Below are 25,138 nucleotides of genomic sequence, written 5' to 3' on the forward strand. Positions count from 1 at the left end.
TAGATATGGGGATTTACTAACAGTATCTGGGGTTAGTGTACTCATTATAGAAATGGGGGTTAACTAACAATATCTGGGGTTAGTGTACTCATTATAGTAATGGGGATTCACTAACAATATTTGGGGTTAGTGTACTCATTATAGAAATGGGGGTTAACTAACAATATCTGGGGTTAGTGTACTCATTATAGAAATGGGGGTTAACTAACAATATCTGGGGCTAGTGTACTCATTATAGAAATGGGGGTTAACTAACAATATCTGGGGTTAGTGTACTCATTATAGAAATGGGGGTTAACTAACAATATCTGGGGCTAGTGTACTCATTATAGAAATGGGGGTTAACTAACAATATCTGGGGTTAGTGTACTCATTATAGAAATGGGGGTTAAATAACAATATCTGGGGTTAGTGTACTCATTATAGAAATGGGGATTAATTAACAATATCTGGGGTTAGTGTACTCATTATAGAAATGGGGGTTAACTAACAATATCTGGGGCTAGTGTACTCATTATAGAAATGGGGGTTAACTAACAATATCTGGGGTTAGTGTACTCATTATAGAAATGGGGGTTAACTAACAATATCTGGGGCTAGTGTACTCATTATAGAAATGGGGGTTAACTAACAATATCTGGGGTTAGTGTACTCATTATAGAAATGGGGGTTAACTAACAATCTCTGGGGTTAGTGTACTCATTATATAAATGGGGATTAATTAACAATATCTGGGGTTAGTGTACTCATTATAGAAATGAGGGTTAACTAACAATATCTGGGGCTAGTGTACTCATTATAGAAATGGGGGTTAACTAACAATATCTGGGGTTAGTGTACTCATTATAGAAATGGGGGTTAACTAACAATATCTGGGGCTAGTGTACTCATTATAGAAATGGGGGTTAACTAACAATATCTGGGGCTAGTGTACTCATTATAGAAATGGGGGTTAACTAACAATATCTGGGGTTAGTGTACTCATTATAGAAATGGGGGTTAACTAACAATATCTGGGGCTAGTGTACTCATTATAGAAATGGGGGTTAATTAACAATATCTGGGGTTAGTGTACTCATTATAGAAATTGTATTTGCTAACAATATCTGGAGCTAATGTACACATTATAGTAATGGGTATTAATTAACAATATCTGGGGTTAGTGTACACATTATAGTAATGGGGATTAATGAACAATATCTGGGGTTAGTGTACTCATTATAGAAATGGGGATTTACTAACAATATCTGGGGCTAATGTACTTATTATAGATATGGGGATTTACTAACAGTATCTGGGGTTAGTGTACTCATTATAGTAATGGGGATTCACTAACAATATTTGAGGCTAGTCTACTTATTATAGTAATGGGGGTTAACTATCAATACTTAGGGTTAGTGTACTCATTATAGAAATGGGGATTTACTAACAATATCTGGGGCTAATGTACTTATTATAGATATGGGGATTTACTAACAGTATCTGGGGTTAGTGTACTCATTATAGAAATGGGGGTTAACTAACAATATCTGGGGTTAGTGTACTCATTATAGAAATGGGGATTTACTAACAATATCTGGGGCTAATGTACTTATTATAGATATGGGGATTTACTAACAGTATCTGGGGTTAGTGTACTCATTATAGTAATGGGGATTCACTAACAATATTTGAGGCTAGTCTACTTATTATAGTAATGGGGGTTAACTATCAATACTTAGGGTTAGTGTACTCATTATAGAAATGGGGATTTACTAACAATATCTGGGGCTAATGTACTTATTATAGATATGGGGATTTACTAACAGTATCTGGGGTTAGTGTACTCTTTATAGTAATGGGGGTTAACTAACAATATCTGGCTAATGTACTGAAATTTGTTTGGCTCGCGGCTCACTCTTTGTAATATTTAAAAATAGAAGCTGTGGGGTGCTGTGTTTCCTGCCGCTTCCTAAATTTCCCCCATGGTCTCCCTCTCACCCACTGGGGTCCATATAACCCACTATTAGTAGAGGGGGGTTAAATTCTCCCTCCTTCCGCTACCCGCCGTGCTGCAAGCAGCAGCATATAAACTAAACAACGAGCACTGTCGTAAGAAAAGACTAGGGTGGGGGGAAACACATGTTTGTGTTCCTGACCCTGTAGTGTTCCTTTAACATTAAGATGTCTTCTTTTTTTCTTCTATCTTCCTTTTTCAGCCCCATAAGGTCGCGTCGAACTATTAAAATGAAAAAATCGCATTAAAAAGAACATACTAAAAAAAAAAAAATCCATCTTCATTTTTTAAGCGATCGTCGCAGACTGAGCTTGCAGGGTGGGGAAAGCCTTATAAAGCGTCCCCTCACTTTATAAAGCGCAATTCCACGCAATGCAATGTGACTCAGAGCTCTAACAGATAGCATTGAAGACACAACTAATATAGGAACACAGGGGGCTCTGAATGAGGACTTGGATAAAGAATGCTACCTCTAGCAGGATGGGGTGGCTTTGGAGGAAAAAATATATAAAGGGGGGTTTCACTAGCAGGATCATGGAGTCATGACATCAAATGGAGGGGATAACGACAGCAGGATGGGGGGCTGCAGAAGGAGTTAGATATAGGGGGCTTTCTTAACAGGGTCTAGAGGCTCGAGAGAAATGAAAGAAATTAAGAGTTTCTTCTTTAATATGGAGAAACCTTGATCTCAGCCCATATTGTATTTAGAGCCTATTGGGACCTAGAAGTGCAACTCCTTATACCCAATGCATCTAGAGGGGCAGGATCTATCAGCCAGAGGAGGGCTGGCAGCCTTAGGCCTGGGGGCCAAATCCAGTCAAGTGGTCCATTGCACCACCGAATCAGCTCACCATCCATGTTCACCTTTTCCTGGTTTTATAATGCATATTGATGTTATGAAGCAAGACAAATATAATACAATGTGGTTTATCTAGGGGTGATGGTGAGAGGGAGGGGGGGATGGTGTGAGGGAAGGGGGGTGATAGTGAGAGGGAGAGGGTGATGGTGAGACGGAGTGGGGGTGATGGTGAGAGCGGGGGGTGATGGTGAGAGGGGGTATTAGTGTGAGGGAGGGAGGTGATTTGAGAGTGGGGTGATGGTGAGAGGGAGGGGGTGATGGTGTGAGGTGGGGGGTGAAGTGAGAGGGAGGGGGTGATAGTGAGAGGGAGAGGGTGATAGTGAGAGGGAAGGGGGGCATTAGTGTGAGTGAGGGGGTGATGGTGAGAAGGAGGGGGGTAATGGTGTGAGGGAGGGGGTGATGGTGATAGGGAGGGGGTATTAGTGTAAGAGAGGGGGTGATTTGAGAGGGAGGAGGGTGATGGTGAGAGGGAAATGGGTGATGGTGAGATGGATTGGGGTGATGGTGCGAGGGAGGGGGGTGATGGTGAGAGGGGGGTATTAGTGTGAGGGAGGGGGGTGATTTGAGAGGGGGGTGATACTGAGCGGGAGGGGGGTGATTTGAGAGGGAGGGTTATCCAGGGTTATCCAGGGTTATCCAGTGGGCTCCCTGGTGGTCCGGTGGTGATATCCGGTCTGCAGCTCCGCAGTGTGCAAAGCTGCAGATCATGTATCTCACGAGACCCGGTCAGAACCTGCAGCAGCGCTCTGATTGGCCAGATCTCGCGAGACACATGGTCTGCAGCTCTACACACTGCGGAGCTGCAGACCGGATATCACCACCGGACCACCAGGGAGCCCACTGGATTACCCTCCCTCTTTAATAATATTACAGGCATTCAAAATATTATCTGGTTTTGTCATTTAATAATATCAGTTGTCAGTAAAAATACAATTTAACTATTGTATCTAGCTATCAGCAATAATCAATCACATAATCATATTGTGTAGGTGCCACTCAAACATACATATTTCTCAAATGTATTATCTAACTGCCAATAAATTATATCTACTGATTATCATATGATTTGTCAATCAAGCTTTACATTTTATATGTGATTTAATCATTTTTATGATGTGTGTACAGATCATGCCTCTGAAGTGTCATTTCTCAATTCTCTGCCATTTAGGAGTTGAATCATTTTTGTTTCTGTATATAAAGCCCTAGCCACACCTCCCCTGGCTGTGACTGACACAGCATGCATAAAAAATGGTTTCACTTTCAATCACATAGTAACTTACCTGCTCTTTATATTGAACTTTAATCACATACAGGAGACTCATGCAGGGTCTAGCAAGTTATTAACAGAGCAGGAGATAAGAAATTCTAAAGTTTAAATATTAGATATCACTTTACAGGAAGTGTTTAGGAAGGCTGTGTAAGTCACATGCAGGGTGGTGTGGCTAAGGCTGCATAGACAAAGAAATGTATCTTATAAATGGTAGATAATTGATCAGTGAAACTGCAGGGGCATGATCTATACACCAAAACTGATTCCTTAAGCTAAAGTTGTTTAAGTCAATATAGTCGCTTTAAATATACTCCAACCTTTATCTTCACTGAATTCTACAAATGGGTTATTGCAGAATGCATTCAGAGCTGTATACTAATTAATAAGGCCAATGGAATATCCCCCATGTTACACCAATCATTTACATATTATTTAACCATAATGCCTATGTTCCAAAAAATAACATCATTATTCTCATTTAAGCATTATCATGCTGCCAAAAAATATTATATATATATATATATATATCTATGAATTTATTTAGCAATTTATAAAATAGTATTTATTATTTAGCTATACTAACAATCTGTCAATACATATCTATAGTCTATATGCCACTATATAGGAAAATTAATATATCAGTCAGTCATATTACATTACTTTCTAAGTATCCGTTGTTTGTAGATCTGTCAATAATATTATCGGTCTATAAATTACAATGGATCGATTCACTAAACAGTGAATGAGATTAATGAAAAGTTGATTGCAAAAACTAGGCTAAAGCAGTGTGGAAAATGTTTCAAATCTGCGTTATTTTAAACTTGACTATTTCAGCCTATCTTTGCCATTAATTTTTTTTCAATTCACCACAATTAACTGTAGATAGGGTTGAATGATTAATCCAATTCAAAATTCGTTTATTTTCTTAAACGAAGGGGAGGGGGTGGAAGGGGGGAAGAGCATGAACCTATCTCCGTTGCAGGGAACAAAAAAAAAAGAGAGAAAAAGGAAGCTAAAGGAACACTCTATAAGGGGTTAACCCATAGACAAAATTTCTCATTTCTTGTTTATCTCCGTTGTAGCGCTGAAGCCAAGTTCTCCTCTGCTGATGTCATTTCACCAAGCTGTCAAGGAAATGGATGAAGGGGAAGGACATGCTGATGAGAGGACTTGGGGAGCACAGAGGTATTGATGTCAGACATCCAATATGCACAGAACTGACATTAGTCATTCTAGAACTCTTGGACTGGACTGGCTAATTGCTGGAGGTTGAGTTACACCTCCAGCAGCTGAGGGGTTAAACATTGTATGTGCAGTCTTATATAGTGAAACACTGCGTGTACAGAATCCAGGCACCATGACCACTTCATATCACTGAAGTGGTCATGGTGTTAGGAGTAACCCCTTAAATGAATTGTACATTGTAGGCCACAATAGTCTATTTGGAGAAATTATCCAAACCATGATATTATCATCCTGATAACATAACAAGATGATTTTTCTATCGCCCTTTCAGAACGCAATACAATAATGGTTTACATTCTAAGCACTGAATTGTAGAGAACTAAAAACTAAATTGATACATTTAAGCAAAAAAAATAAAATAAAAAAAAAGAAACTTAGCAGTTTTACTCAAAGATTTCATTTCAGTACAATGCTGGGTTTAGCAAATAACCCCCAACATACTTTGGTGTGAAAATAGTTGAAATAGTTACTTTTCGTTAGCCAGACATCCTGTAGTTTTAAGGTGACTCTTGACACATTAATTTTAATTAAACCCATCACTACTGAGTCTTTAACTGTTTTACTACCTATAAAGGCCGTTTTAACTATTTGCAGAATTATGTTGACAAATTCCAATATGCTTTTGGATATTTCTTCACCACTTGACTCTGCTCTATACCGTATGACAATTATTTGTTGTCACATCCCTATTTTTAACATTCTAAAGTGGAATATGTTAGTGCTGTATAAATGTTAAAGGATCACTATAGGGTCAGGAGCACAAGCATGTATTCCTGACCCTATAGTGTTTAACCCACCATTTAGGTGGCTTGCCCCTCCTCAGTCGCCCTATAAAAGTTTAAAACTCACCTTATTTTCAGCGCCATATGCTGGCTCCACCCCCTTTGTGACATCATTAAAATGGCCAATTTTTTAGCCAATCCAATGCTTTCCCATAGTGAAAGCATTGGATTGACTAAAATCGGCACGGGCGGGTCCAAATGCTCTATGGCCAATCAGGACCTCCTCATATAGATGCATTGAATCAATGCATCTCTTTGAGGGAAATTCAGCATCTCCATGCAGAACGTGGGGACGCTGAACAGCCCTGAGCCAGGAACCCCCTTCAGTGGCCATCTAAGGAGTGGCCACTTGGAGGTGTCCCCAGTGGTGTATCTTGGTTTTGTGCTGCCCTAGGCATTTGCCCGGGGCATTTGGGGGCGGCTTTTTTTGCCGCCCCCTGGAAAATGCCCCCCATGGCAAATGCCTTGTTTGCCTCATGGCTAAAACATCCCTGGGTGTCCCTAGGGGCAATGTAAACACTGCCTTTTCCATGAAAAGGCAGTGTTTATATGAAAATGCCTGAAGGGAACTATTATACTCAACAGAACAACTACATTAAGCAGTAGTTGTTCTGGTGACTATAGTGTCCCTTTAATAATAATATTATGTGTAACCTCCTAGGAACCGAGAAAAAAATTGTCTTCCAATTTCTTTCCATTTTTGATGAAAATGAAGAGGAAATCCGCGGCATCCCAGCCTATCACATGACATATCACTGAAAAGCCCAGTGGGTCCTCTTTACAATGCAGCCTGGATTGCTAGAGCAGCGCACAAAAATAAAAGTAGGTACATGTGAACGAAATGTCCAGTACAGAGGACACAAGTTAATGGGCTGGGTCTCAGGAGGATTTGAAGTTTAGAAATGGTCGTAATATTGGGGTGAACATAACTGAAGTCAATATATCCACCCTGTCAAAAGGGGGCCAATAATTCTGACACCTTTTTTTTATGGAAAACTAGTACACCACTACACACACACTTTTTTTTTCTTAGAAACGTTTGCATGATAGAAACTACTCCTAACTGTAATAAATGATCAAAAACACTCAACTGTAAATATTAAACAGGACTTATTAGAAGCATGTCAAGCGGTACTCACAATCATGAGAAAAATCTCACTCTAAGATAGCAGGTACCTCTACCATAACACCTTATACCTGTATTATGCAGTATACACCATTCTTTTTTTCTTTATATATATTCTCATCCAAATCATAGAGCAATCAAGTGGATATTTCTCGTAGCAGATAAAATAGTGTACCTAGCGGTACTTGAACTGTAAATCCGGTCCTGGATGAGAGATGTATACTATACTTTATTTTTTAAGGATCCCCACACTGGTGACAATACTGAAATATAAGTGCCTCTGACTAGCTGCCTGTTAACCCTTACAGTGTAAGTAGGCCAAAAAAATCTGCCTTCTCTTGCTTTGCTTTTTCTATCCCTTGTATATCCCACAGGCTTAAAAGCAAATCTCTCATCCCCCAAATTTGTGTATGGGCAGCTGTGATAACTGTTACATTATACTCTGGCAATGTTGTATCATATTATTGTATTTATGTAACCCTGCTACACTGTCAGGGAGGTTAAATACACTTGTCCCCCTCCCTTCGCCCCTTGTAAACCAGATAGAGTACTAGATCATATTAGGAGGCTTCATCAGGAATTACTTTGAAGAATAAGGCTTCGCTGTTTTCCAGGAATTCTCCCAACGTGCCAGTTCACAGCCAAATGACACCGTCGCAATTATTAACTGTTTTTCGTTGACTGGCAGATGGATCCTGGACATGCAATCTATTCTTCTTACATCTCCCGCTTTGAAAGCAAAAAGCAGTATATAGCAAACATTTTATGTGGCTGCAATCTTTCACGAAACATATATTCAATTTAATTTGGGGAAAATCAATTTAGCTCTCAAATATTTAACGAGAAAATAAAATACAATAACAAAACCAAAACTCAATGGACGTTATTCACTAAATAGTGAGTTGTGGTGAGCTTATTATAAAGACACACAATTTGGGTCAAAATAGCCAAGGGGGTCTAATTACAAAGGGTCACGTTTGCATCCGAATAGCATGTGAAAACAGTGGACGGTTGAGGGAAAAGTTATTACAGCCAGTTTACACTGATCAGCCAGGGTCAGTCTAGAAAAAACAATAAATTATTATTACAAGTCTGATAGTTATTGTAATGTTTCTGCCTCCAGAAATGGCCCTGGATGCAATCAATCATTCGCCTTTTGCGTGGGCATGGACAGAATAATTTGTATGCGTCACATCAGCAGTTCTGTGTCAGGCACGTGTGTGTCACGCCTGGATGATGATCATGCATCTCTCTACGTTCTGTTATGTCACTGGTTGAACCATCTGCTTCCACACATGCCTTATTACTTGTGTGTGGCAGTACCTACTCCGCTGGTTCCATTCTGAGAACCCTATGCTTTAATAAATCCAGCATGATCATATGATCCCCAACTTCTGCCCATAGAATTAGAAATCAGTTAAAGGGACCCTAATATTATGGATACAAACATTTACACCAAACATTAGAGTGATCTAGAGGCTATTTAGATTTCTGCCCTCCCCCGTCCAAATAAGAATAAAAAAATGTATTACTCACCTTCTATCCTGTGGTGTGCCCGATTCACAGTGGGCTCTCCAAATGTAGACCCTATTCCCCAGCTACAGCCTATTTTATCCCAATTTCAACCATAACCCCACACAACAGCCTATATCCCTAACTTCCCTACTACAGCCTCTATCCCTCCCACCAGAGCTCCTATCCCGGCACTACAGTCCCTACCCCCCCTTTTCGGGGCCGGTGCAAGGATTTATGCCGCCCTAGGCATAGAATGCCTAGTTAGCCTAACGGATGCGCCGGCCCCATCCCCTTTTACACCCCTATCAACCATTACAGCCCCTATACCTTTACCACAGTCCCTACCACCACTACAGTCCCTATCCTCACACGACAACGCTAAAAAATGTTTTTAACCCAGGCATCAGAGACCCTGGGATCAGCCCTGTGCAGTGGTCTTTTATTTTTAACCCTGCAATGTAAAACATTGCAGTTTTTCTTGTTTTTTAAAACTCTAATGTTTACATTGCAGGGTTAAATCCACCTCTAGTGGTTGTCTTCAAGACAGCCACTAGAGGCATTTCCCCCTCTACACCGAGTAAAACTCACTCAGTCTTCAAATCAAGATGTGAAGATTCATCACAATTCACAAATGGTGTCCTGATCAGGTAATTGATTGAGTGATCATGGTAACCCTTTATTTCCTATTTTTTGTTGTTGTCGTCAGATAAACAGGTGTAGTACTGTCTGTAATCTGCTTGCTTAGATTATATCAGATTAGATTATGTCAGTATCCCTGTGGGCGACCTAAGTGATAACACAATTAAAAGGTCGTGAGTCTTTTCAAATCATTACCTTGTTCAAAATCAATTATGCAAATCACATTTCCATTTGAGCAGGGAAAAAAGGTAAGTCAAACTTTTCTGTCAGAAAAAGTGACGTAAAGATCAACGATTCCTTTCCCTCATTGGAAAAAGTAGTGAATATTCATAATTTACATCTGACACATTTAATAAATTGTGGCAAGCGTTAGCCAGAAATTAGACTTAAATGTGGTGAACTGATGAAATTTACTATGAAGAAAACTCTCACTTTTTAGATCAGTCTTAGAACACTTTAATAAATATGTTCAAAATGATGGCAGAATTAAACCGTCACCTTTCATTTTGATAAATATCAGTTTTTCAGAAACTTTAAAGAGACATGCCACTATAACCACTAAACTTTGCTTAGGCCTTTGAGTGGAATATCTCTGTTTTTTTTAAAAACATTGAAAAATGAATGATAGGCTGGAAATGTTGGTGGCATCGTGCTTAAATACTCCCTTTAAATTTGTTGTATTTTAATGGATGCCTAGTCAAAGACCTCACTAAATTAATTGATGTATTATTTTATACAAAACTGATAAGAGTCCATATCTGGTTAGTGGTTTAGAAAGTACAAGAACAAAACATCATTTTTAGGGAGTAGTTAGAGGACAGGGAATTTGGCACTTGGTGGCTCTATGGTCTGGGGAAGGAAAACGTTGATACACAACTTTGGAGAAAATCTGGCCAATTTATCAAATGCATGACCCAAGTGAATGGGGTACGCAGTGTGAATACAGGAAGCACTGCTTGATATGATTAATACTTATCACATTGCACGGGGCCAAATTAACGTAGAGGCTATCGGAGCTGAAGCTCCAGGACCCACACTGTAATAGGCCCAATCTGCATGCTGATTTTTATTTTTTTATGCTTCTGTACTGAAATTCTACTAATAATTGAATTGTATAATTGATAGCCAATGTTTTGATCAGCGGTGGCAAACATTTTTGATATACAATGCCATAATAAAAGGGGTTGTGGCTGCTGCCTTTTTTCTTGTTTTCCGCATAGACCTCTGTGCCAAGAACTTAAAGGCAGGAGAAAGGAGCTTTTTGTACATATTTGCAAGCATTTCTTCTAGCACCTTGTATACCTGGTTTTGTTTTTGGTTTTTCTTCCAAACATTTTATTGTTTTATATTAAATAAACGGACATACTGGGTGTCGGAGCTACAGTGCCAAACACCCTAAATAGTCACATATAAGACAAACTCTTAATTAAAAAATAACTTGATTAGTTACAGATAAATATTGGCCGCTTAAAACCTGTCACACCATAAAACTCTCTATGTCCCTCCATGTCCAAGTTGGGGAAAACTATTTGAAGTGGGGAACTCCTGCGAAGCATCTGCAAAGAGTCCAGTTATTGTATTGGAATGTTGTGTAACTAAGAGCCTTGCGGTGGGGATCTAAAGACCTGATATGATCATTATAAATGTTCTTTTATTAGAGCATAAACACACTGATCAGCCACAACATTAAAATCGCTGACAGGTGATGTGAAAAACATTAATTATATTGTTACAAAAGCACCTGTCAAAGGGTGGGATCTATTGGACAGCAAGCGAAAAGTCAGTTCTTGAATTTCATGTGTTGGAAGCAGGAAAAAAGGGCAAGTGATAAGATGTGAGTGACTCTGACAAGGGCCAAATAGTGATGAGCATCTCCAAAACTCCAGGTCTTTTTGGGTGTTGCTGATATGCAGTGGTTATTACCTACCAAAAGTGGTTCAAGGAAGAACAACCAGTGAATCAGTGTCAAGATCATCGGTGCACAAGGCTCATTGATGCTCATTCGGTCCAGTCATACAGAAGAGCTCCTGTTGCTGAAAAACGTAATGCTGCCCATAATAGAAAGGTGTCAGAACACACAGTGCATCGCAGTTTTCAGCGTATGGAGCTGCGTAGCTGCAGACCGGTCAGAATACCCATAACGACCCCTGTCCAACGTCGAAAGGTCCTTCAATGGGGAAGTGCGTGTCAGAACTGGACCATGGAGCAATTAAAGAATGTTGTATGGTCTGATGAACTATGGTTTCTGTTAGATCATGAGGATGGCTGGGTGTGTGCGCATCATTTACCTGGGGAAGAGATGGTAGCAGGATGCACTATGGAAACAAGCCAGTCCAGCGGAGGCAATGTAATGCTCTGGGCAATGTTCTGCTGGGAAACATTGGGTCCTGGCATTCAAGTGGATCTTATTTAGACTCGTACCCCCTACCTAGAGATTGTACACCCTTTCATGTCAGTGGTGTTCCCTGATGGCTGTGGCCTTTGTCAGTAGGATGATGCACCCTGCCACACTATGAAAACTGTTTAGGAATGGTTTAATGAACATGACAAATAGTTCAAGGAGTTGCCTTGGCCTCCAAATTCCTCAGATGCTGGAACAACAAATTCGATCCATGGAAGCCCCACTGCCCAACTTGCAGGACTTAAAGGATCTACTGCTAATGTCTTGGTGCCAGATACCACAGGACATATTAAGAGGTCTTGTGCAGTTCATGCCTCGAAGCATCAAAGCTGTTTTGGCAGCACAAGGTTGACATACAACAGGTGGTTGTAATGTTGTGGCTGATCAGTGTATACCCAGTACAGGTATACTTTTAATATTCTGATATTATAATATTTAGGTTATGTTGGTTACATTGTGCATATGGTTTTGCAGTCTCCTGGATCGTCAGTGGGGCAGGAATAAGTCAAGTTTGCTCTTGGTTCCACAAACGGAACTCTCTGTGTGCTCCTCTCCTGCCAAGGCCTTGAAACCTTCTTTAGAACATGCAGAAATCATTTAAAGTTTTTCTTTCTTCGCTTGATTTTCTTCATTTCTTGTTTTTTTTTTTTAAATTGCTGTTATTTGATATTATGTCCTATACAGTCTTGTGTCTGCAGATATCACATACAAAGCTGCTCAGTATACAGTAAACCGCAACAGGTTGGTAAGCGACTTAAAAAGACACAACAAAAAAGTTGTATGTTGTGAACATATTTGTGAACTCACCAGAACCCACAGTTTAGTGAATAAGCCCCAAAGTTCCCCTTAGAACCTCTGTCTGCTTTACATAAGGACCAGTCATAGGAAAGCTATCACTGTCTGACTGATGTAACTAAAGGATATGAGAGATTAGGCGTTGATCCTTCACCTATGTCTCTCCAATTGCCCAGTTGTCACCAGTAATCACAGCAAACATTTCTGGGAGTTGCAGCTCGGATAACAGGTTTTGGTAGGCTTAGTAATATTTCAGTTATGTTTTCTCTAAAATAAATGTATTAATTGACATGACGTTATGCATAAAGACCTATGAAGTAGATCCATTGACCAACAGGATTCAGATTCTGAAGAAATGTTCTAATCATGAAGCAGGCTGTTGGAAAATCCAATTAGTTTCTATGGCAATTGCTCCATGTTTAGAACGTTGGCCCAGATTAAATTTCATTTTAAAATACCGATTTTCGAAGATAATTTATGTAATAAATCAAAAGAATTACATTTTTAAATTCTAATTCTCACATCATGACTTTCCACCAGAGTGTTTAAAACCAGACACAGGATGTGTTAATAAGGAATGAAGCTCTACAAATGTTTTTCGACCTGGAATGCAACTCCCAGTATATTCAGAGAGATGTAATATTTCTCTCTAACTGCTCAGCAACAACAGAGTAGTTGATAATGAGATAACATTTAAGGCGGTTTTGTCGAATTCAATAAATGACTTTGAAATAGTGAAAAAAAATGATGAGTAAATCAGGACACAAGTGGCAATCATAGTTACTATGGTCATTATTAATAATAGCTTGTTGATCCATGGAGAATGTTGGACCCTATAAGGATTTCCCCCCTTCTCTAAGGACCTAATTTGGAAAGGCCTCAGGTTGTATTTTAATTTCTTCTACATCAACAGATGGTGTAAAAAGGATGAACTTTGTGAACTTACGGAGTCCTTTTCTTTTTTTCTTTCATAGTACAGTGTCACTATATTATATATATTTTAGCACAAATGTATTTAGTTGACCATTTTACAATGGCCTGTATGTGTGTGTTCAACTTCAAAGATATATGGGGTTTCTGTAGGATGGACCACCTCCGGACAGCCTTCGAGACCCCCCAGTTTAAATACAGGGCTGGGGTGTGTGAAGCAGATTCTGTTTTAGAACGCAAACAATCCCAGGAGGTAACTTAAGATATAAGAAAAATAACAGTGCTCGCGGCTGAGTGATACATTGTTTGTGTTGAAAGTGATGATCTAAAAGGATCATTTTACTGCGGACACGCTTCGTTATGGCAGTAGATGATGAGGATAAGCCACAAGGGTGATAACATTCTATGAAACGGCGCTAAGTTGTAGTCAGAGGAAATTTTAACCCTCATCCTTTACAAACATGACAAAAAAAGAGAACTTGACCTATGAGGTCTATTTTTGAAAGCCTGATTTATTTTTTCCAATAATGTTTGTGATAGGATTAACTAAAATTGTTTGGAGCCAAACTGTGCTGAATTACAAACCGATGGGGTTTATTCGCTAAACAGGGATTAAGGGAACTAAAATTTTGGAAACTTGACAATTAAATTGTACACTATAGGCTTAAATATCAGAGCAAAAGATTAGCTGGTCTGGAGAATTTCCAAATTCTAGTATATTCAGGGAATTGTCAGTAATTAGCACATTAATTGACAAGTTGAAAAACAAAAATCTCTCGTCAAGTCTTTAGTCAATTTTTTAAACTGTCCAATATTTTTTTTATCTTTGTTCTTGAGGCACGGACATGGTCATTTGTGATCTACCAAGAGATAGAGAGTATATATATATGTGTGTGTGTGTGTCTGTGTATGTAGGGGGTGCGTTCTGGGTGAATTAAGTGCAGTACACTATGGTAAACACACAGTAATGTAGATTATACAAGGGAGGAAGCGGATGCCTTCTGTCTTCAGATCTAAGTCTCTGTGAAGGAAAAGCTCAGCTATGTCGTCCTTGAAATGTCAGTTCTCGTTTTTTTGTGCTGCGAAGGTTATTTCGCCTATTAATTAAGTCTTATTCCAGAGCTCACTAAAGATTGTTTGTTTGTTTTTTCTTCTTTTTTATTATACAGGTGATACTCGAAAAATTAGAATATTGTTCAAGAGCTCATTTATTTCAGTAATGCAACGTAAAAGGGGAAACTAATATATGAGATAGACGCATTACATGCAAAGCGAGATAGTTCAAGCCGTAATTTGTCATAAATGCGATGATTATGGCTTACAGCTCATGAAAACCCCAAATCCACAATTTCAGTAAATTAGAATATTGTGAAAAGGTGCATTATTCTAGGCTCACAGTGTCCCACTCTAATCAGCTAAGTAAGTCATAACACCTGCAAAGGGTTTCCGAGCCTTTAAATGGTCTCTCAGACCAAGACAACATGCATAATACAAGCACTCAGCAGATATAGAAAGATTCTAAACAATTCTAGTAGTGAGGAAAGTATGTACATAGCAGGAAGTTTGTTTTTGTAATCTCCCTACATGTGTTCTGCCCTTATCTCTTCTATGATTACATAGATGGATTGTATGGTCGGGTTCCCTTGCCTGACATCACCGAGCTCGGGACACTCTACTTTAATTCCAAAGTGGTGACTCTCACTTACAGTGCGGGGAATGATAGACAGAGGAGGAGAGAGGTAGGAAGGTAGTGGAGAAAGGGAGACTTGATGTAGGAGGAAGACCGGAATGGTAAAGAGAGATTTGGTGGGGGGACATAGTTATGGTAAAAGACAAAGAGGCAGGGTAGAAAGTTAGACATTGTTGGTATTAAACAGGATGAAGGAGAGAGAGACAATATGGAGAAGAGGAAGACAGGATAGGAGAGAGAGCAAAAGAGAGAGATAGGATGGAACAGTGAGAAAGATAGGATGTGGAGAGAAACATTGGATGGGGAAAGAGAGACAGGGTGGGGAAAGGGAAAGACAGGATGCGGAAATATAGATAGGAAGTGAAAAGACAACAAAATATGGAAAAAAAAAGATGGGATGGGGAAAGAGACAGACAGGATGTGGAAAAAGAGACAGAATGGGGAAAGAGAGAGACCGGATGTGGGAAAAGTGACAGTATAGGAAAAGAGAGGGACAGGATGGAGAAAAAGAAAGAGTATGGAGAGGTGTCAGAATGAAGGAGTGAAAGAGGAGAGATATGGAATGGAGAGATGTGAGACAAAATAGGGGAGAGTAAGGATGGTGGCGAGATTACCAAGAGACAGGATGATTGAGCGAGACATGATGAGGAGAGAGACAGGATGTTGGAAAGACAAACAAGATGAAGGAGAGTGAGATAGGATGGAGAAAAGACCGACAAAATGGAAGAAAGAGACAAACAGGATAAACAGTGGTGGAAAAAAAAGAGACAGAATGTGGATAAAAATAACCAACACTCATGTGGTCTTGTTTAATCAGACTTATTGGAAACACACTAACAACGTTTCAGCCCACTAAAGAGCTTTTCTCAAGCTACAGACTTGAAAAAAGCCCATGAGTGTACTGAAATGTTGCTGGTGTGTCTCCAATAAAGTTGTTTATCTTCACTTGTTGGATTGCATATGGCTGCTTTTGGTCTATATAGCATACCTAATTTGTATCTTTGTCCTCCCTAACAATGGTGAATGACGTCTATTTTTTGTTTCGCACCACTTAATACAGGATAGTGTCGGGATGAAGAAGAGAAGGAGTGTAGAAGAGAGAATTAGGATGGAGAGGAGGAAAACAGGACAAGGAAAGAGACAGGATAGGAGGAGAGGAGGAGAGGGACAGGTTAAGAGGAAAGAGACAGGAGAGGAAAAGTGGGAAAGATTGGGCGAGAGAGATACAGAATGAGGGGAAAAAAGGGAGAAAGAGGTTGTGAGGGAGAGGTTGTGAGGGAGAGACTGGAGGAAAAGAGGGGAGGGGGGAGAAAGATACAGGATGGGGGCATAAATGATGGCGGGAGAAACAGTGTTAGAGACTCACATAATAGTGAAGAGAGTGATAGGATGAGTGTGTAAACAGCTGAACAGTAAGATTATTTTATTATCCAAATCATTAGGTTTAAAAAAGCTTCTTATTATGAGAAATTAGTTTTGTACACGTTGGTTTCTTCTCATCCAATTATTTAAAAACCAATTGTTCCCTTCCAAATGCATTGATCTCCTGTTAAAAAAAAAAAAAAATGTTTCTCTGGCGCAATAAACATAAAAAGCTGGGATACTATTTACCTTCAAAGGTTTCAACAGTACAGCAAATTCTCACAGGGAACGAAACATAAGAAATAAAAACCGTATATAGTGTAGTACTGGAATACATAAAAGGATATAAAAAAAACATAACAAGAATACTCTTAAAAAGATGAAGCACAACATTAAATGGTGAAAAATATCGCTGATGCCCCGTGGGCCAGGGGCCTCTTGGTAGTCCCCCAGTATACCCCTCTCATGTTCCTTACTGAGGCAGAAACTTAAGATTTCAATCTGAGTTCCCGGGCACCACTACAGAGGAAGATTTACTAAATTATTCAAGTAGAGAGTATTAAAGTACCACACTATATACGTTTTTATCTCTTATGTTTCTTACCTTGTGAGAATTTGCTGTACGATTGATACCTTTGAAGTTAAACAGTATCCCAGCTTTTTGTGCACATACACTTTATGGAGGTTATACTTACTTTTATATATATTTATCATGCCAGAGCCAGAATTTAGAGGTATTCCAGTCTATCCAGCAGGACATTTATACACTTATGCACTTTATATATAGTTGCACTTTATTAGAAAAAAAACCAAAAAAAAAAAACAGGAATCCCCACTGATTCCCTAATAACAGTCCAATAAATACCCCTTCCCAATTTAAAAGGACAGATGCCAGTTCCCATAGAGACATCGACGCTAGATGATAACCCAACTTTTCCAGACCCTTGATTGATTTATATAATAGGACTATGAAGACCAGATGTTCCTTGCCCTAATATTCAATTCCTATATAGGAACATGGCATGGCATGCATTCATTCATGGGATAAGGTCCTTCCTAAATAACAGTAGGCATGTGCAAAACCTGCTAAAACAGGGCAGATTTCAAAACTGCCCCATTTTCTTAGACTGCGTTACCAATGAGGGGGTTGGGGCCCTGCAGAAATAAAACCTATTACAGAATTAAAGAGACATAATGTTTTCCATTTTTTTTGGCTTATTACCTAGAATCTTAGTATTTCAAAACTACTGCAAATGAATTTCTCCCCACATAAAACTGTTGGGGCACTGCCCCAAGTGCCCTTACGGACACGTCTCCACTGAAAATAAATGTTTCACAAGAAAAAAGTTCACATTTATTATTACAATAGCATAGCACATACATTTCATACATTGTTATGCATCAAATGAAGTCTTATCATCTTACTGCCTCTTGCCTCAGTCTCGGAAATATTTGCCACGTACAAAAAGATGCCATCAAAGAAAGATTTTTCTTTCACAACTATTTCTATTCATCTTTTAATTCACATATTAAATCTTGTCCCCTTCTTTTTCCCTTTGAGTAGCAGTGAGCTACAAAATTAAAAAAACTTTGTTATTATGTATGCTATTGCACTTAGATTTCTAATAAACACGAGTTACCTTTATATCATCATTTATGGATTTGTAGTAGTTTGTGTCTTATTTTTATTTAATGCTGCAATCAGATGTACAATTTCTCTTTTGTATTTACCATAACTATAACAACCTGTGTGTGAATACATGGTACATTAAGTACCATTGAGAATGAGGATATTTAAAAAGATCTTTATCTGACTGAACCTAGTGCTGATTACTTGAACTCTAAAGCAGTTATATGTTGTTTACCCAGTAATTAGGAACCAATCAGTACTCAATTATCAAAGCATAATTAGGTGATACATTTGAATTCCTAAAATCTGATGAAAGGGAAGTCAAGTACACACTGTAAGCCTTTTATCCAATCACAGTAAGTTAAAAGGAAACTCAGTCACCTGTCCCTACAATAGGTTTAATTCCTCAGTATACACAATAAGTATGCTAATCACGTGCAAATACACTAAGGCTTTGAGAGAAAGGAAATATTGAATCTGACAGTTCCTAACTATTTTGCCCATTGTAAATTCTTTCCCTCTGTTTGATCCTTGTCTCACCTACTAATGCAAAGGGGATAAGACCAATCTCATACATGAAAGGTTAAAACAAACAATTATCTTGTATGTGTAAAAGACATAAAACAAAGTAAAAAAAAAACAAACAAGAAAAAAAAATAGACATCTTTTTGACCATAGCACTTTTCTTTAAGAATCAGTAATATATCAACTCAGGATCAGGACAAAAATCACATTAAAAGAAATTGAAATACATGTGCTAAGCTACATAGCATTTCTCTTTTTAGTCGTATTGTTTCAGAAATACAAGGTTTAAGGCGGCTTGGGGGCTGCCGTTTGTTTATTCTCGTCTGTGCTTTGTGTAGCTATGGCCTATCAAGATTATTCTCTAAATTGTTGGAAATTGAAAGTGAATTTGAAATTTTAGGCCAACATTTGAACGGAATCTCTAAGTCGTCTATGTTTTCGGTTCCCCTCATGTAATTTAAAATTTGAAGTTCAAACTGAATTTACTTTGATTCCCCCTGACAATACACACTTTGATGAATATCCCTGTATGATTCGCAAGCTGTATTTGTACTGGTTGTTTCCATTGTCTTAGACAATTTGAAAGCAGATGTGAATTCAAGTACATCACAAGAAAGAGAATGGTCAGTAATAACCTGAAGACCACAGGATGTCCTTGGAAACTACCAAACGTTGAATGCACCCTCCCTGGTTAGATACTTTGAAATCAGCATTATTCTTCTAAAATATGGAAACTCTGTTCCAAATGATCAAAGATTAAAAGACAACTCTATTTGATTATTGTATTCGGATGTATAAAATAAAGTTGCAAATGAGTTCCTCAACGTAGTCCACCTCAACTGGAACGCCAATGGTTTTAGCTACTACATCCTGTCTGAAAGACCTTCATCCTTCAAGATGGATAGGATGGCATATACATTCAATGCCAAAGAACCATGTGTTACAATGACATGTATATAGCCCCCTTATTGGCTTAATTCAGTGAATAAATAATAATGGAGAGGCCCAGGAAATATAGACAGGACAAAAAGCTTTAATGCCAAGATGAACTATGTCTATTCTATGGTGTGATCGCAAACACCAAACATATTAGTAAGGCCAAATCTCTTCTCTTTCATAAAATTTCTCTGGAAATGCAAACCAGATTTTTATTTGATCTATTTTATGTATTTAATCGAATGCATTATCCCTTTTTCCCATCCAACATTATGGGGATTATAATATTCGACCATAGGGCCTCAACCGCTATAAATCACATTTTATATAAGGTTTTACTTGAAACGTATGCTATGGCTGAATATCCCATCCTACCATAGGACAATATTTGTGTCAACGGTAGACAAAAGTGACTACAGCCTATTGAAGACAGTCAGAGTTATATACTAACGTTAGAATTTAACCCCTTAAGGACACATGACGTGCCTGACACGTCATGATTCCCTTTTATTCCAGAAGTTTGGTCCTTAAGGGGTTAAAGTGAATTTTGAATTAAATTCCAAAGTAGCCACAATAAAAGCATAGCTGGCTTAGAGATTTTTTTTTTCTATTTAGGCTATTTCTGTTAGTAAATAACCCAGAGAGTGCATTACATTTTTCGGTTATTATCATGTATTTATATGGCACCAACACATTACGTAGCGCAGAACACATCAAGTCAAAGGTAAATGCAGAACTTAACTAGATGGACAAATTGTTACAGTAGGTATAGTATGTATACCATCTGATGCATTGTTAGACATGTTCTTCTATTAAGATTCTATGTTCTACTTTTGACAAAGCATGATGAGATATGTTGTCCACACCATGAGTACATTTTTTTTTTATTCACAATAAAGAAGTAAGAATATTTTTTATATCATGCAATCTTAAAACAAAAAAATGTAAAAAAAGACGCCGTAAGACATATACACATAATAACTGTGTCATTGTATATATTGTATGGGACTTATTCACTGAACAGGACAATGTGGCTAATTGACAATGGAATTGGCAAATTTTAGGATGTTTTGGCTAATAATGAATTTCTCCAGTCATTTCTCAATTTACAAAATAAAAAAATGTGCCACCCTGCTTTTAGGATGAATACATTGTTTCAACAAAATAAAGAGAGAATATATTAATAAAACGTTTAACACCTCTGAGATTAAATCTATCAATTTTGTGAAAGTCTCTGTGTTTTATTCCTCTGTCAGTCCCTCTTCTCTTCTGTGTGTGATTACCAGTTAACTCTTTGAGCACCAGAGTAGAGAATATTGCATTCCTTTTTTCTATCTCATATTTACAGAAATCTATATCCTTTTGCATTATTATTTCATTTATTTAACAATATTTTTGAATCCACAAAACTGCATACATTTTCAAAACAAGAAAAAGAAAACAGCCAAATATGCTGACCATGAAAATAAATCAACATATTATTATTAATAATAATAATAATACAATATATATATATACATTTATATTTATTTGAATGAAAATTATTATTTAAAAAAAAAAATCAAAAACAATTTACATACTTTTTACAATCTTACAGGATAGGTTAGTTCTGCAAATTGTAAAAAAAAAAAAAACAAAAAAAAAAAAAACCACTAAACAAATGTATTCTAAATAATTAAAACTGTATTCAGCCTCCTGAGGTTTAGAATTGGATGTGTGGCATCTCCATTTAAACGCTCATTAAGATGTTCCACAAAACTCAGAAGAATTTAGTGCAGGAGAGACAGATCGAGCGTTTCCCAACGTGATATATAGAGTAACAAGATGGGTTAATACAGACAGCGAGCATTCTGTCTCCACCAAACTTCAACAGAGGCGCCCCCTCATAAAACCAAAGATAAACATTTTATCAGCTCTCTCTGCATCAACACAAGCTCTATACCTTAGGAAAATATTTAGCTGGGGCTTATAATGAACTCTGCAGCTGTGTGGCACTCTTATTTACAATAACACTAAACTGATCTGAAAGAAAAAGAAAATATAGACGATTTAGCATATATAACCATTTTATTCTGGCTGTGGGACGCCTGCACGTTGTTTCCTTATAGAATCACAATCCCTAATGGGTTTAATAAATATTTACCCTAAATAGAACGTTCACATTCTGCTGGTTACATTGTAACGAGTTTGGCATTTTTTTGTCCCTCTATACACTAAACATTAACAATGTCTTGTCTACTCTTAGAGTTTATTTTTGCCTGTATAAAACCCGGGAGTGTATCCACAAACTACTTTAAAATGTACAAAATATCACGTTTATTAAATCCCTGCATTAAGAAATGGGTCATATTCTATATAAACTACGTGTCTTAATGAGATATGTGCATAGAATCTTAGAACAAGGTTATAATTGTAATAGTTTATGCTAAGTGAACTTTAATTCATTAGTATATCAATACTTTGCAAAGTTGTATACACACACGTGTTTTGTACATGATCAAAGAAACATTGCTTTTAGTTTTGTTCACACTTCCATGTATTGTATCTCACGAATGGATTGTATTAAATACAGCTCTACGTGTGTTACAACCACTCTCTTAATTCCTGTAACAATAAAAAGAGAATCTCTGTTATCCCTTCACTATAAAAATGGCTTTACATGTGTCTTACAAGGAGATAGTTTTACAATTACAAGTCTTGTAGGAATCCTAAGGGGATAACGAACCAGTAGAGGGCGCCAGATTCCCAGTCCCAGTGGCTTGCAGTCTTCAGGAGAGGACACCCCCCCTCCTTTCTAAGTCTACCACTCATGAGGAGAGGGAGGTGTTCAATGGAGAACACACCCGGCTACAGGAGAGAGCACAGTACTTACACATAAATGACATCACAGCCCTATGGAGCCCGGCTAATAAATCCTAAGTAGCCAGAGGGACAAGGTACAGAACCTACAGGATTACTACGAGTAACACAAGTGCTGAAGGAGTTCTCCCGAGCAAGAGCCAGGATCAAGCAGCAGATAATGCAAGGACAGATAAACTCTGCAAGTTTGCATGGATAGACCTGAGAACCCAGCATATTTCACTGGCTGCATCCACTACACAAGGAGTAGCTGAGAACCAAGTCTGTTTAGGACTTTCTACATTTTTTTTTCTGTGTGTGAGAGAGAGAGAAAGTCTTGCTACACCTCCTTCTTTCTTCTGCTTTCTCTCTTGGAGAAATTGAGTCTCTGGTTACCATGGTGACCCAGCTGAAAGTGAAGAATATTTAACAAGGGGGAGGCTGGACCCAGCAGGCAGACAACCTGGTGCCATCAGGGCTGAGCTCTGGGACTGGGCAGAGATCACAAGGAATCAGCAAGTTCTGAGCTCTGTTGGACTGCAATGAGCAGGGGGTGACACCAAGGCTGCTGGCTCTAAGAGAACCCCCCACCCCCTTTCCCCCCCTTTCTGATGAATTATTTATGATCTTTGGCAAGCCAGGAGAACTGTATTCTCACCGTGTGTGGCTGTGTTCAGCATGTATCATTCCCAGTGCCTTGTGACTATATATACCCTGGTTGTCTTCTTGGGACTTCGCATTGACCAAGGGGTATGTCAACATTACCTTCACATCAGACCTGCACCTAGTGAAAACCTTCCACTGGTGGATCTTATTGAGCACCCTGACCCCATATTTGACCCTAAGGAGAAGGACATTAACGAGACCTTGCTCAGGGGTCTCATGGCTGGACATTTCGACCCCAACTTCATGTCCATCAACCTACCTGAGGACAGGTTTGCAGGAGAAGACCTTGGGGAGTTGGACCTCCTCTTGAGGCAGAAGCCCTCTGGGGCTATGCCTGCTGACATCAAGGGACTGGAGTTGTATGAAGGTCTTCAGGGCAAGAAGCACAAGTTGAGCAAGAAGCTCAGAAGAAAGTTGCAGATGTGGCTCTGGAGTCAGACTTACTGCCCTGTCTTATACACATGGAATGACCTGGGCAACAGGTTTTGGCCTCGTTATGTGAAAGTTGGAAGCTGCTACAGTAAGAGGTCCTGTTCTGTACCAGAGGGCATGGTCTGCAAAGCTGCCAAGTCTATGCATTTGACCGTGTTAAGGTGGAGATGCCAAAGACGTTTACACCAGAGGTGTGCATGGATCCCCATCCAATACCCCATCATATCAGAGTGCAAATGTTCCTGTTAAAAGAAAACTAAGACTCACAAAGACTTCTGCAAAAAAAGGCATAGCTTTTATCCGGTTAATGGTGTGTGCACTGTACTATGTAGGAATGTATATGTGTGTATATATGGTATCAGTTTAAATTACTATTAAAAGGTCAGTATTATTCTTTTAAATCACCAGTGTCTACTGTATTTCCAAGACTTAAGTAATCTGGTTGTGTTTAATTTTATTTTATTATAATTATTTTTAATATTTTTTTTTCCTTATTGGCTAATGTATCTGTATTTATAAACAAAGAGCTCTTCGCATTGCGAATGTTTTTTTTTTTTTAAATTACTTTTATTTTATTATTTTTTTAATACAAAATGTTTTCCCATTTTAGGGAATTTTTTTTTTAATGGACCTCAGATAACACCCCCCCGCCCCCCAGCTCCCTTAAAAAAAAAATAGAACAAAAAAAAAACAGAGTGAGATATTTTTCAGTTATTGTACATAGAGAACACATTTTTTTGGAATGAAAAACAAAAACACATTAAATAATTAATCTTGTAAAAAAAAAAAAAAATGAAGACTATGCTATTTATTCTTTTATTTTTATTCACCCCCTTGTAGTAAAAGTTAAACAGTGCAGAATAAAAGAGAACCACTAAATATGAAACCGGTGCAGTCATGTCATGTTTATTAAAAAAAGATTGTTTGTGGTTAACATGCTTTTTTTTTCAGTGTCAAACTCTGCTTAAACCAGATTGCTTGTAGTGATGGTATTTTTTTTTTCCTTATTTTTTTTGTTTTTTTTTTAAACCAAAAGGTTATTACATGTTGACATGTTATAAAGTAGCAACTCTGTTTAAAAAAAAATAATAATAATATTTTTTGGGGGGGGGGATATTTCTGTTTTTATCAGAAAGGGTCCTTGTGTAGTTTGCCAAAGGCTGTGCGTTCTGTGAGTGCACACTGTAGGTTCCCTGACATCCCATTTAGAATACAGCACGTGGCTTTCACACCTAGTTTGTGAAACTTGACCCTTTTAGGTGCAGAGCAAACTGTGTTTCCTTTGACTAAGCTGATTCCACTGCTGTTGAGTTTTCCCCTTCTGTTACTCAAGCCTACACACACTTGTGATGATGACTGTTAAGTTGTACAGAAGCGTTTTCCCCTTGATAACATAAGTATCCCCATCTCCCCTATCTGCGATTAGAATCTAAAGTAGAGGAGGACTTACATCAAAGTCAACATAAATTCTATCACTTGTGGTTTGGGAGGTGAGGAAAAG

General features: G+C 38.3%; 1 protein-coding gene across 1 annotated transcript; it reads left to right on the plus strand.

The window, feature by feature from the left end:
* Positions 1–22,554: 22,554 nt before the first annotated feature.
* On the plus strand, positions 22,555–24,038 carry NOG (noggin). Its single transcript, XM_063453346.1, has one exon. It carries the CDS (start codon positions 23,218–23,220, stop codon positions 23,884–23,886), a length of 669 nt encoding a protein of 222 aa, XP_063309416.1. The 5' UTR covers positions 22,555–23,217; the 3' UTR covers positions 23,887–24,038.
* The last annotated feature ends 1,100 nt before the right edge of the window (positions 24,039–25,138 follow it).

The sequence above is a fragment of the Pelobates fuscus genome, chromosome 5 (assembly GCF_036172605.1).
Source record: "Pelobates fuscus isolate aPelFus1 chromosome 5, aPelFus1.pri, whole genome shotgun sequence".
Lineage (NCBI taxonomy): Eukaryota > Metazoa > Chordata > Amphibia > Anura > Pelobatidae > Pelobates > Pelobates fuscus.

What these genes read in the sequence shown, in the direction of transcription:
- NOG (XM_063453346.1), top strand. Translation starts at nt 23,218, where the DNA reads ATGTATCATTCCCAGTGCCTTGTGACTATATATACCCTGGTTGTCTTC.